Source organism: Oncorhynchus gorbuscha, linkage group LG12 (assembly GCF_021184085.1).
Source record: "Oncorhynchus gorbuscha isolate QuinsamMale2020 ecotype Even-year linkage group LG12, OgorEven_v1.0, whole genome shotgun sequence".
Classification (NCBI taxonomy): domain Eukaryota; kingdom Metazoa; phylum Chordata; class Actinopteri; order Salmoniformes; family Salmonidae; genus Oncorhynchus; species Oncorhynchus gorbuscha.
The window spans coordinates 72,077,526-72,090,734 of NC_060184.1; the positions used below are offsets into that span (position 1 = coordinate 72,077,526).

Sequence of the window (13,209 nt, forward strand, 5' to 3'; positions counted from 1 at the left end):
CTAATCCTGTATAAAGCCTATCACCTATGAGACTAAGCCAAAACTTTATTTTGTTAACATGGAAATTAAGACAATTAAGCCTAAAGAAATTAGAATTATTACAATTCTTATATTTAAAAAAATATATATTCAAATGCAGGCCTTATGTGCTCTTTTACACAGATCAGAAGGGTAACCGGAGAATACAGATATACATTTTACCAATCCATGTTCAATTGATTATTTCCAAGTCATGTTATCCTTAACAAATTATATCCCAGATTCACAATTATACCATTTCTAAAAAGCTTTACATTCTAAACACGGATTATTATGGCACTGTCTTTAAATTAAAAACACTGATTATTATGGCACTGTCTTTCAGTAGCAGTTTGCCTCAAGAATAGACTATAACATGATTTAGATCATGGTTTTTTTTTTATATATATATTTGTACCTTTATTTAACTAGGCAAGTCAGTTAAGAACAAACAAATTCTTATTTTCAATGACAGCATAGGAACAGTGCTAACTGCCTGTTCAGGGGCAGAACGATTGTACCTTGTCAGCTCAGGGGTTTGAACTTGCAACCTTCCGGTTACTAGTCCAACGCTCGAACCACTAGGCTACCCTGCCGCCCCATGGCTTATGGTTTATAACATGGTTTATAACATGGTTTATATCATGGTTTATAACATGGTTTATAACATGGTTTATAACATGGTTTATAACGTGGTTTATAACATGGCTTATAACATGGTTTATAACATGGTTTATAACATTGCTTATAACATGGTTTATAACATGGTTTATAACATGGTTTATAACATGGTTTACTTATTCAATGGCTTATTAAATGGCTAATCTCTATGGCTCACTCAGCCCACAGGCTCAGTATATCATGTGGTGTTGGTGAGTACCACAGCAGCAGTGTCATTATTGATCCTGATGACACAACCACTCTTTCCATTTCATGTTTGGGCTGCCCTTCAAAAGAAACATTGAAGGGTAGTCTAGCCTGTATCAGACATGTGAGGTGCTTGCTGTGAAGGTTCTTATTCCAAGAGCACAACACGTGGTTTTGTTATAGGATAAGGCAAATCCGGACAGGTTTGACTAAAATATGGATTCCTTTTTTCGGAGTGAAGAGATGTGTCTTGTCCAGCTGTTTTTCCAAACTGAGTCAGCTCACAACTGCATCAATGAGCTTGGGCATCTAGGACTGGTGCAATTTAAAGATGTGAGTATAAACAATCACATTTCCGGTGAAACTTATAGAAATGTGGTACATAACTAAACTATATTAACGGAAAGTTCTTTACATTTGAGGTTAATCGTCTAACCTGTATGACTTTTTCTTTTAACCCGTATGACTTTTTCAATATTTTTCAAGTATTGGGTATTAGTAGAAGTTAACAAAATAAAATAAACAAAGACCTTTGTAGTTGAAATAGCCCAAATTAAACCGAGCACAGTATGGCGAATGGTATGAAGGTCAAATCCGTTTAACTGCATGCCAGTCTATTACATATTGATTCCACCATGTACACTGGCTTAATATTGACACATTGCTGTAAGTTGAAATAATATAGAGTTTTAACACTGTAAGTTGACATAATATAGAGTTATTAACACTGTAAGTTGACATAATATAGAGGCATTAACACTGTACATTTAAATAATATAGAGTCATTAACACTGTACGTTTAAATAATATAGAGTCATTAACGCTGTAAGTTGAAATAATATAGTCATTAAAACTGTAGGTTTAAATAATATGGAGTCATTAAAGGAAAAAGTTTAACCTATCCAAATTCTTGTGCGTTCCAATGACAAATAACATGTGAAATGTGGAGATACTGTGTCATACATGTGTAGGTCCATTGATTCCCCTCTCACATTAAGGTTCATATATTTTGCCTGTAAAAAGCATTCCCCAAAAATATTTCATTATGTTTGTGCACAAACCAACAATTACACATTCACCATGCAAAATCATTATTTAAACTGCAACCGAGGCTACTAACACCTAAGAAATGTCAACCAATTTAAGTATATATTTGCATATGTTTTAGCTAAATCCTGGAACAGTCGCCTTTCAGCGCCGATTTGTGAAGGAGGTGAAGAAATGTGAGGAGATGGAGAGAATTCTTCGTAAGTATGTGTTTTTTAAAGGAAGATTTAAATAGGACTCTGGACAAATGCCCCTCTTCTAAATAAATACCTAGAACATCCCCTCTATAAACATTGGGCTCATTTCTACTAGGGTTCTTGGAAAAGGAGGTTGTCAAATCAAACATCCCCATTCCAGCAGACTTTACCAGTGAGACAATACCTGTTCCACGAGATGTTCTGGATTTAGAGGTAAGGTGCTTGCTCTCATAGTTGCTTCTCTCCCAGCCGTGTCATCATTCGTTTGATGTAACTTGTTTATACCAAGTTAGGCCAATGACAATCATTTAATACAATAAACTCATTTTGCAATCCCCCTTTCTCCATGTATGTTAAAGTCTAGCTTGATTCGTGTTATGATATGGGTGGAAGGTTAGTGTTAGGACATAGACAAACACACTACCAGGATGCACTTAAACACTCCATCCCCAGTTGGCAGCAGCAACCAGGTCACGGTCTGTGCTCTACCAGGAACCCTTGATAAGCACTACAGGTGGTGCCAATCAGGATTGATTGGCAATGTGTGACGAGAGGCCTCTCGGCTTGTTTAGAGTTGTTTTGTGTTGGTTAACCTCTTTAGTTTAGGCATTGCCTCTTTGTAGTTTTCTTTTTGTATATATTTACTTTGGGTCACCACTTTGAACGGATACTGATCTGCTTGGACTGGCCGATGATGGGAGTCATGGCTGAGCTGGCCCTGAACCTGAGGTAAGGTCTTCTGGGCACAAGCACTGAACACCTGGTCGCATATGCTTATGTCTCACATTTATGCACACATCAAATCAGGTTACAGACCATGTAGCTGGGCCTAAGACCCCTAGACATAACGAGTCAGGTTACAGACCATGTAGCTGGGCCTAAGACCCCTAGACATAATGAGTGCAGCAAACCCAGTAGGCTAGTTATTGGTTTTCGTTAAAATGTGTTTGATGTTAATGTAACTTGTTTATACCAAGTTAGTCCAAAGACTACCGTTTAATACAATAAACTAATGTTGGGATCCCCTTTTCTCCATGTATGTTACAGTCTAGATTTGATAAACTGGAGCAGGAGCTGAAGGAGATCAACGCAAACCGAGACACCCTCAGGCAGAACTTCACTCAACTAATGGAGATCAACCATCTCCTGCAGATGACTGATGACTTTTTTGAGGAGGTAAATGACTGACTGCATTTGACGTATGTCCTCCTAACAAATACTGTGATGGAAAGAAGAATATCGTGAAAGAATGATAGCATAAACAGTCCTGTTTCTTCTCATGTTGTGCCTATAGGCTGAGTCCCAGCTCTCCATCTCTGAGCTTCCTTCTGAAGAGTCGGTGTACTCTTCCAGGGTGACATGCCGACGCACCAGTTACACCAGCACCAACGGACCCCTGAAACTTGGGTGAATTATTAGCCTAATGTTACTAGTCAGGCTAACCACACAAAAAAAACACTGGAATTGGTTTAAAGTAGGGGCCACCACCATTTTCAGGTTGCTATCAGGTTGTAGAGAAATCTGATAACCAAGTAAAGTATTTGATGCCTTCCTCTTCTATCCCCATGACAGGTTTGTTGCAGGAGTCATCAAGCATGAACGTTTCCTTGCCTTCGAAAAGATCCTGTGGCGACTGTTTCATGGAAACTTTGTCCTCCGTCATGCTGAAATCAAGCCCCATGAGGAGGAGAACATGGCTGTAAGGAAATGGTTCACTAATAAGCACATCTTCAAACATGAGGATCTCCTCTATTTAAAGGCAAACAACCATTAAACAAAAAGGTTGTTCATTAGCTTATAATTGCAGATGCGTGTTGAGTAAACAAACATTGTTTAATGCTCACAGGAGGATCCAGTGAAGAAGGATGTGTTCGTAGTATTTGTCCAAGGAGACCAGATCAGAGGAAAGATCAGAAAGCTATGTGATGGGTGAGTGAAAAGATCCCTTGAGTATGTCAAAAGCCTTGAAAATAAGTAAATTAGCCAAAAATATTAATATTATGTTCTACTTCAGGTTTCATGCCAGCATGTATCCATGTCCCAACAATGCGTACGCAAGAAAGGAAATGAGAACAAACGTCAACACACGCATTGAAGACCTTCGATTGGTAAAAGTTCATTATAGAGCACTTTGACAATGAGGCTGCTCCCGAGCGGCACAGCGGTCTAAGGCACTGCATCTCAGTGCTAGAGGCATCACTACAGACCCTGGTTCGATTCCAGGCTGTATCACAACCGGCCGTGATTGAGAGTCCCATAGGGCAGCACACAATTGGCCCAGCGTCGCCCGGGTTAGGGTTTGGCCGGGGTAGGCCATCATTATAAATAAAAAGTTGTTCTTAACTGACTTGCCTAGTTAAATGAAGGTACTCATGCTAATACATACAGTTGAAGTTTACATACACTTAGGTCAGAGTCATTAAAACTCGCTTTTCAACCACTCCACAAATTTCTTGTTAACAAACTATAGTTTTGGCAAGTCGATTAGAACATCTACTTTGTGCCTGACACAAGTAATTTTTCCAACAATTGTTTACAGACATATTATTTCACTTATAAGTCACAGTATCACAATTCCAGTGGGTCAGGAGTTTACATACACTAAGTGCCTTTGAACTGCTTAGATTCCAGAAAATTATGTCATGGCTTTAGAAGCTTCTGATAGGCTAATTAATATAATTTGAGTCAGAGGTGTACCTGTGGATGTATTTCAAGGCCTACTTTCAAACTTAGTGTCTCTTTGTTTGACATCATAGGGAAATCAAAAGAAATCAACCAAGACCTCAGAAAAAACATTGTAGACCTCCACAAGTCTGGTTCATCCTTGGGAGCAATTTCCAAACGCCTGAATGTACCACGTTCATCTGTACAAACAACAATAGCATAAACACCATGGGACCACGCAGCCATCAAAAGTACTGTCTCCTAGAGGTTAAAGTACTTTGGTGCAAAAAGTGCAAATCAATCCCAGAACAACAGCAAAGTACCTTGTGAAGATGCTGGAGGAAACGGGTACAAAAGTATCTATATCCACAGTAAAACGAGCCCTATAATGACATAACCTGAAATGCCACTCAGCAAGGAAGAAGCCACTGCTCCAAAACCGCAATAAAAAAGCCAGACTACGGTTTGCAACTACACATGGGGACAAAGATTGTACTTTTTGGAGAAATGTCCACTGGTCTGATGAAACAAAAATAGAAGTGTTTGGCCATAATAACCATTGTTATATTTGGAGGAAAAAGGGGGAGGCTTGCGAGCCGAAAACCCATACCCAACTGTGAAGCACAGGGGTGGCAGCATCATGTTTTGTGGGTGCTTTGCTGCAGAAGGGACTGGTGCACTTCACAAAATAGATGGCATCATGAAAGAGGAAAATTATGAGAGAGGAAAATTATGTGGATATATTGAAGCAACATCTCAAGACATCAGTCAGAAAGTTAAGGCTTGGTCGCAAATGGGTCTTCCAAATGGACAATGACCCCAAGCATACTTCCAAAGTTGTGGCAAAATGTCTTAAGGACAACAAAGTCAAGGTATTGGAGTGGCCATCACAAAGCCCTGACCTCAATCTTATGGAAAATATGTGGGCAGAACTGAAAAAGCATGCGCGAGCAAGGAGTCCTACAAACTTGACTCAGTTACACCAGCTCTGTCCGGAGGAATGGGCCAAAATTAACACAACCTATTGTGGAAGGCTACCCAAAATGTTTGACCCAAGTTAAACAATTTAAAGGCCAAGCTATTAATTAGGTGTATGTAAACATCTGACCCACTGGGAATGTGATGAAAAGAAATAAAGCTGAAATAAATCATTCTCTCTGTCACGAATAACACTGAAGGTGTCTCCCCTTCCTGGGTGGTGCTCGGCGGTCGTCGCCGCCGGTCTATTAGCTGCCACCCTTTTCCCTTTTCGTTTGTTTTTGTCTAATTGTTTTCACCTGTTCCTTGTTGTTTGTTTTTGTTTTTCACTGTCCAGTGTTTGTAACTAGGGTTTGGGTTTGTTTAGCGCCAGTGTTTTAGGGCATTCACCCATGTTTGGACCTGTTACGTTTTGAAGGACATTAAAGCGTTTTCCCCGTTCACTTCGCTCTCTGCATTTGACTCCTCACTCATCACTCACCCGACGTTACACTCTTTACTATTAATCTGACATTTCACATTCTTAAAATAAAGTGGTGATTCTAACTGACCTAAGACACATAATTTTTACTCTGATTAAATGTCAGGAATTGTGAAAAACTGAGTTTAAATGTATTTGGCTAAGGTGTATGTAAACTTCCCACTTCAACTGTACATTATATGTCAGTAATATGTCAGGACTTTTGCTATCCTGCTTGAATTAGTCCCAATGTAATGTCACAGATGGAAGTAGAACAATATTTTAAGTGAGAGGTTAGAGGGATGGAAGAAAACAAAACACTTTTCTTTCTTTCTGGTCATTCATCTTCTGCCAGGTCCTGAAGAGGACGGAGGAGTTCCGTGAGACTACTCTGACTGCAGCAGCAGCCAACCTCCAGGAGTGGGCCTCTAAAGTAAAGAAAATGATGGCCATCTATCACACATTGAACCTGTGTAACATAGACATTACACAGAAGCTGATTGTTGCTGAGATTTGGTGTCCAGTGTCTGACTTAAACTCTGTGCACACTGCACTGATACATGGATCAGTAAGTCTCCCAAACTTACTTAAATTACTAAGCATTCAGGGTGTGAACATGCAGATTTTTCTAAATGAACTATGTGTGCTTATCTTTCTGTGTGTTGGTGCTTTTTTAACATTAGGAGCAGAGCGGCTCCAGTCTTAGCCCCGTCGTGAACAGAATCCAAACCCAGCAGACACCCCCAACATTCAACAGGGTTAACTCCTTTACCTCAGGTTTCCAGAGCATTATTGATGCCTATGGGGTCGGCAACTATCAGGAAATAAACCCAGGTAACAACACCACTATCTCCTGTGTGCGCTTGATTTACATTGGAGTGTGCAGTTTGGGGACTTCCATTTGATCACCCTGTGTCAGGAGAACTTTCTCGCAATGCTGGAACTGTAAAACCTGTAGTGTATTTGAGGATTAAAAGGCTTCTGAAGTTTGTAATTCCATATAGAAATTTCAGACTTGATTTTCCTTAATGAAAAATGTTTCTACCTCTACAAACATTTTCATTCGTTACAATCCACATTGCTGCAGGATTATTTTCCTGCTGTAGAAAACTAGTTCAAATTAAGATACTATGTGTGTATTTAGAAGTATTTGACTTTTAAAAAAATGTGTTTTTATTTAATTAGGCAAGTCAGTTATGAACAAATTCTTATTTACAATGACGGCCAACCCAGGCCAAACCCTCAACTAACCCGGACGACACTGGGCCAATTGTGCGCCTCCCTATGGGACTCCCGATCACGGCCGGTTGTGATACAGCCTGGGATTGAACCCAGTCTGTAGTGATGCCTCTTGCACTGTAATGCAGTGCCTTAGACCACTGCGCCACTCAGGATCCCTTAATGACATAATGTGACTGACCCAGATCTGATTAGCCTATGTTTGTTTCCTTTTTTAGCTGTTGGTAATATTGTAAAGAAAGAGAGAAGTCCCTCCAAAGTCGTTTTGGCAGTGATCACAACTATTGAATTCTTGTTCGAATGTAATATCTTTTCAGCTCCATACACCATGGTGACCTTCCCCTTCCTGTTTGCGGTCATGTTTGGAGACTGTGGTCACGGTCTCGTCATGACTCTGCTCGCTTTATGGTTGATCCTACACCAAGAACACTTCAGGAAGCTGAAGAACGAGGTATGAAAAGCACTCTGTCAGAGGATGGCCTGAGCCCTGAGGATGAATAGTATATGTCAAGTCAATTATGTTGTTTAAGTGCCACTAGTGAAAAGTCAACTTTTGAAGCTGTAAAAGTGATGTCGTACAAAATGTTTGTGGAAATCGTTAAAAAAAAAAAAAAACATGAGGGTGTTACAACTACACTAACATTGAAAGACAATGCGGTGCATTATTTTGACTGTAACGTTAGTTACCCGTCCCTGCAGCTGATTGACATGCTGGTGGATGGACGCTACATTATATTCCTGATGGGCCTCTTCTCCATATACACTGGCCTCATCTACAACGACTGCTTCTCCAAGTCCTTCAACGTCTTTGGGTCCTCGTGGAGCGTCCGCCCCATGTTCCATCCACACGGACCGTGGACGTGAGTTTCCTCCGTCATTAAAGCTGTAATAGTATTGTAACAAATGAGTTGGAATAAGAATGTAAATGGTTCATTTTGTTCTTTCCCCCCAGTAATGACACGTTGCATGACTCTGGCCATCTTCATCTGGACCCCCTGGTGTCTGGAGTCTACTCTGGCAATCCCTACCCATTTGGTGTTGACCCGGTTAGTGTGTGCAAACTCTTCTAACCATCTAAGCCCACATAGATTTGAGGACAAAGGGTCAAATATATTTATCTCTATTTACAGTCGTGAAAAAAAAGTGAACAGCATTGTTTTCATTGTCATTATGTTACTGTTCATATGTCATGAAAAGTGCTTTTCTCTGCTACTCAGTAAGGTGGGCTTTCCTTCAGTGTATTTTATTCTGGGTTTTGTTTCTTTTGTGCATTTTATTGTGTGTATTATAAATGCTTGAGTATTAAGTTATTAACCAGCTGGGATGCAGTTACTTAACTTCTTTAATTAAAGATGATCTTATATACAATGTAACCTGATCCAACTTTTTCTATTTCAAACTGATGTCTGATACAGATTTGGAATATTGCATCGAATAAGCTGTCGTTCCTGAACTCTTACAAGATGAAGATGTCTGTAATCATGGGAGTGGCCCACATGCTCTTTGGAGTCACTCTGAGTCTGGTGAACTACATGTAAGTAAAGGGTGTTCAAGAAAGGAAGCGAAACTCGCCAAGTTCGCCAAAATAGAGCAGATTCCTATTTTCTCCGCCAGGTGGCTTTCAGGAGCGCCGCCGACTACTCCTCTTGGATTTAATTCCACCCCCCGCCTAGCTCCTTTGAAAGTGAATAGGAAACTCTGTCGCCACTTCCTGTTTGGCAAGCCCTTAATACTAACACAGAGGCAGGAATATTACTGTGATAATGACATGTGAGAGTAACAGGGTAATAAAGAAAAGTACATGTGTTTTTCCCAGGAGAAATACAGCACTTACAAAAACACTGTATAGCACTGTTTATGATGAACCAATACACTGTCACTTAAAATGGAGTGCCAACTAATTGCCTCCAACTGTATCGTTTCATTGCAGATTCTTCAGAAACTTAAAGGATGTTGCGTTGCAGTTCATTCCAGAGGTGATTTTCATGCTGTCTCTGTTTGGATACCTGATCTTCCTCATCCTCTACAAGTGGTGTGTAGTGATGAAGTCTGAATCTGCTCCTAGCATTCTGCTCCTCTTCATCAACATGATGCTCTTCGACTACAGCTCTGAGGGTACTGTGCTTTACAGAACACAGGTACAATGGGTTTCTTCAATCTAAAATATCATGGGTTCTTAAAATATAATTTTCCGGTTCATTTCCCAGATTGGAAAACATATACATACTCAAATGTATGCATTCACTGTACTTTAAGACCTTTGGATAGAATACTCTGCTAAGTGACATAATGTAATCATATTTTTCATCCAAGGAGACCACAGAAATTATTTCAATTTAACGTATGCATTTGGACACAAAAAAAAGTATAGATGCCCAGACGCAACATAAACCTCGCTATGCATTAAGTTCTAAGCAAAAACTGTCATTTTCTTTCTTTTTTTAAACATTCTATTATACAGAAACCTGTGCAAATATTTCTGGTGGTTGTTGCTGTGCTTATGGTTCCTTGGCTACTGTTTGCCAAGCCCCTGCTCTTGTATAGAAAACACAAGCAATTAAAGCTGGTAAGTCAACTAGATTAGAATAATGCATTTTATAAGTAGACGTTTGTGATTAAAAGTATTGGATTGACAAGGCTGTTGTTTTGTCAATGTGTACTCTGTAAGTAGACTGTTCCTGCCTTTTATAACTGCCATTAAAATACATATTTTAATGAAACTTAATATAAAAATGATTCCAACAGAAGCCCTCAACAAACAAGCTTCCCATGCAGGTTTTTGGGATCTCCAACCAAGAGGCTTCAGATAAAAGGAAAGAGAAGGTAAGTCACTGTTTATAAATAAATATACATGGTCAGAAAATATGTTCTGTAATGTATCATAGTTATATGTTTATGGAAACGCCATTAAATGTTAAAAATACAACTTTATTGTATTAAAGAGCAAAAATTAGAAATGTTGTAAATAATAAATATATTTTTAAAAAATAGAAGAGCCAGAATCTCAATTGGTGGCAATGAAATGGAACAAGTCACATTCACTAGTTTCCTCTGAGTTCTAAGTAATGAAAAGTTATCCTGGAAATATCATATTACATTTGTCTGCAGCAAAGTGATGAAATCTGTAGGTATCATCAGAAAGATTAGTGGTTTGGTTCATCAGGCTTGCTTCCTAACTCTATACTATAGCTTCATTTACCCATATCTGATTTACTGTAATATTAGGCCTGTACATATGCCTCCTACCCAGACAAATTACTCATCATACAAAATACATGTGCAAGACTAACTATTAACTTTCATCTTCAACTACTCATACCTCCCAGACAGTTTACCTTTCAATGGATTCTTCCAGGTTCATTCTGACATCCATCTATATAACACAAGACACTGCAATAACCTTCACCTTCCCAACTGCCGCACCTCAGAGTCAATTCTCTCAGACACAGAGGTACCATACTCTGGAATCCTTATCTTCACATTGCCAAAAGCTCATCATCCCTCAATAACTTCAAGAGAAGAAAGGGGGTCAGCCTGATGAACCAAACTACTCAATAATCCCCTCTATGTAGCCTAACTCTCACACACACACACACACACACACACACACACACACACACACACACACACACACACACACACACACACACACACACACACACACACACACACACACACACACACACACACACACACACACACACACACACACACACACACACACACACAGTGTTTCTTGTATACTGACTACATTATGTACAATTATAATTAATATGCTGTTTAACTAATTTCAAGAAACTTGTTTTTGTTGTACTTATATTTGTGATGTCGTTTTCATATCAGCACTTTTGGGCTTCCAACCTCACCTGCACACTGTTTTTACCAGGTTTTTATCTCTACTGTTTTGTCTTTCACTTTTCTTTGGTGTGAAAAAAGCCTTTGTCTCATTGCAGGTCAGTATGGCTGACATTTTCGTGTACCAGGGCATCCACACCATCGAGTACTGCCTTGGATGCATCTCCAACACAGCCTCCTACCTCCGCCTGTGGGCTCTCAGTCTAGCTCATGCTGGTAGTGTATTATTCTGCACAACACAATAAAAGCTATATCCATGTGGCTGTTATGGTTATGACCTTGCCTCCCCTCGACTTTCTGATCCCCATAGTGAAAAGTATGACATAAGATGGTGTATGGAATAAACTTCAATAGCAATCATTCCAGGATTTTAAAAAAATCAGTAGTTACATTTAAGTCATTCAGCAGATGCTCTTAAGTGCCCCGCTCAAGGGCCATTAACAGGCTATTCAACTAATCGGTTCAGGGATTCAAACCAGTGACCTTTCAGTTACTGGCCCAACGCTCCGAACTGCTAGGATACCTGCCGTCATCTGTTATGTTCAAATTAATTTAACTGTATTCTATGTTCCTGTGCATGTTGTCTGTGTAGAGCTGTCTGAGGTGCTGTGGAAGATGGTTCTGCAGGTGGCTCTGAGGGTCACCTCGGGGATGGGTTCTGTTCTGCTGGCAGTGACCTTTGCTGCCTTCGCTGTCCTCACAGTCACCATTCTCCTGGTCATGGAGGGTCTCTCTGCCTTCCTCCACGCCCTACGGCTGCACTGGTAGGGACAAGCGACACAAACACACATGCATCTGCAAGCGCACACTTGGATTCTGCAGCACTCCATCCACGTACAGACCTTGAGCTTATTGACACAACTGAAGCAGCAATTATGTAAAGAATATAACAAGTGAATTACACTTGAATGATACTTCCAAAGGTTGTGTTTTTCTGTCTCATTTGTCTTTTACAGGGTTGAATTCCAAAACAAGTTCTACAAAGGATCTGGGTACAAGTTCACACCGCTTTCCTTCGACAGGATGAGAGCCATGCAGTGACTTCAGATAGGGAAACACGTTATTGCTACGAGTCCGTTCTCATATGCATTTACTGTTTATGTTGATATGTCTTTGTGTTAGTCATTGATCACATTAAGTTGTTTTCGGTATGTAGATCGTACTCTATAACTGTCGCCATGGAATGAAAAATCTGTGCAAGCAAGGTGCAGCATTTGCCACAAGATGGCAGCACGCAATTATTAGTCAGTCATGGTTCTAAAAGTAGGCTACATTCGGCAACAGAAGAATTGTCAAAAGAACACAATAAATATAAGGAGATTTAGTTGAGCATCTACTTCCTAAAATGTCTTAAGAGTTTAATTAGATTAAAAAACAATGAACAATATTTAGATCCAACAATAGTGTACAAAACATTAAGGACACCTTTCTAATATTGAGTTGCACCCTGCCCCTTTTTCCCTCAGAACAGCCTCAATTTGTCGGGGCATGGACAATACAAGCCCTCAAAAGCGTTCCACAGGGATGCTGGCCCATGTTGACTCCACTGCTTCCCACAGTTGTGTCAAGTTGGATGGATGTTCTCTGCGGACCATTCTTGATACACATGGGGAAACTGTTGAATGTGAAAAACCCAGCAGCGTTATAGTAGTTCTTGACACAAACCGGTGAGCCTGGCACTTACTACCATACGCCAATTCAAAGGCACTTCAATATTGTTTCTGTCCCATTCACCCTCTGAATGGCACACACACACACAATCTATGTCAATTGTCTCAAGGCTTAAAAATCCTTCTTTAACCTGTCTCATCTACACTGATTGAAGTGGAATTAACAAGTGATATCAATAAGGGATCATCGCTTTCACATGGATTTACCTGGTCA

The 13,209-nt window shown here is 39.9% G+C and overlaps 1 protein-coding gene across 3 annotated transcripts; it reads left to right on the forward strand.

The window, feature by feature from the left end:
- The first annotated feature begins 985 nt into the window (after nt 1–985).
- si:ch73-173p19.2 (V-type proton ATPase 116 kDa subunit a1) lies at nt 986–12,853 on the forward strand. Of its 3 annotated transcripts, none has more exons than XM_046290863.1 (20): nt 986–1,218; nt 2,054–2,132; nt 2,245–2,342; nt 3,177–3,305; nt 3,424–3,536; nt 3,702–3,828; nt 3,976–4,058; nt 4,144–4,237; nt 6,587–6,799; nt 6,915–7,065; nt 7,788–7,921; nt 8,170–8,330; nt 8,423–8,516; nt 8,886–9,004; nt 9,401–9,608; nt 9,932–10,036; nt 10,216–10,293; nt 11,424–11,541; nt 11,918–12,089; nt 12,282–12,853. In XM_046290863.1, the coding sequence occupies exons 1-20, from the start codon at nt 1,102–1,104 to the stop codon at nt 12,364–12,366; spliced, it is 2,478 nt and encodes an 825-aa protein (XP_046146819.1). In that variant the 5' UTR covers nt 986–1,101; the 3' UTR covers nt 12,367–12,853. The 3 variants fall into 3 exon arrangements, with proteins under 3 accessions (XP_046146819.1, XP_046146820.1, XP_046146821.1); XM_046290864.1 differs by having other exon boundaries at nt 6,587–6,664; XM_046290865.1 differs by lacking the exons at nt 986–1,218; nt 2,054–2,132; nt 2,245–2,342 and adding an exon at nt 2,433–2,858.
- The last annotated feature ends 356 nt before the right edge of the window (nt 12,854–13,209 follow it).

Excerpts from the sequence above, each read along its gene's own strand:
- si:ch73-173p19.2 (XM_046290863.1), top strand. The coding sequence starts at position 1,102 with ATGGATTCCTTTTTTCGGAGTGAAGAGATGTGTCTTGTCCAGCTGTTT. Across the intron at positions 4,059-4,143 it reads ATCAGAAAGCTATGTGATGG|GTTTCATGCCAGCATGTATC; the intron begins GTGAGTGAAAAG and ends GTTCTACTTCAG. Across the intron at positions 8,517-8,885 it reads ACCCATTTGGTGTTGACCCG|ATTTGGAATATTGCATCGAA; the intron begins GTTAGTGTGTGC and ends TGTCTGATACAG.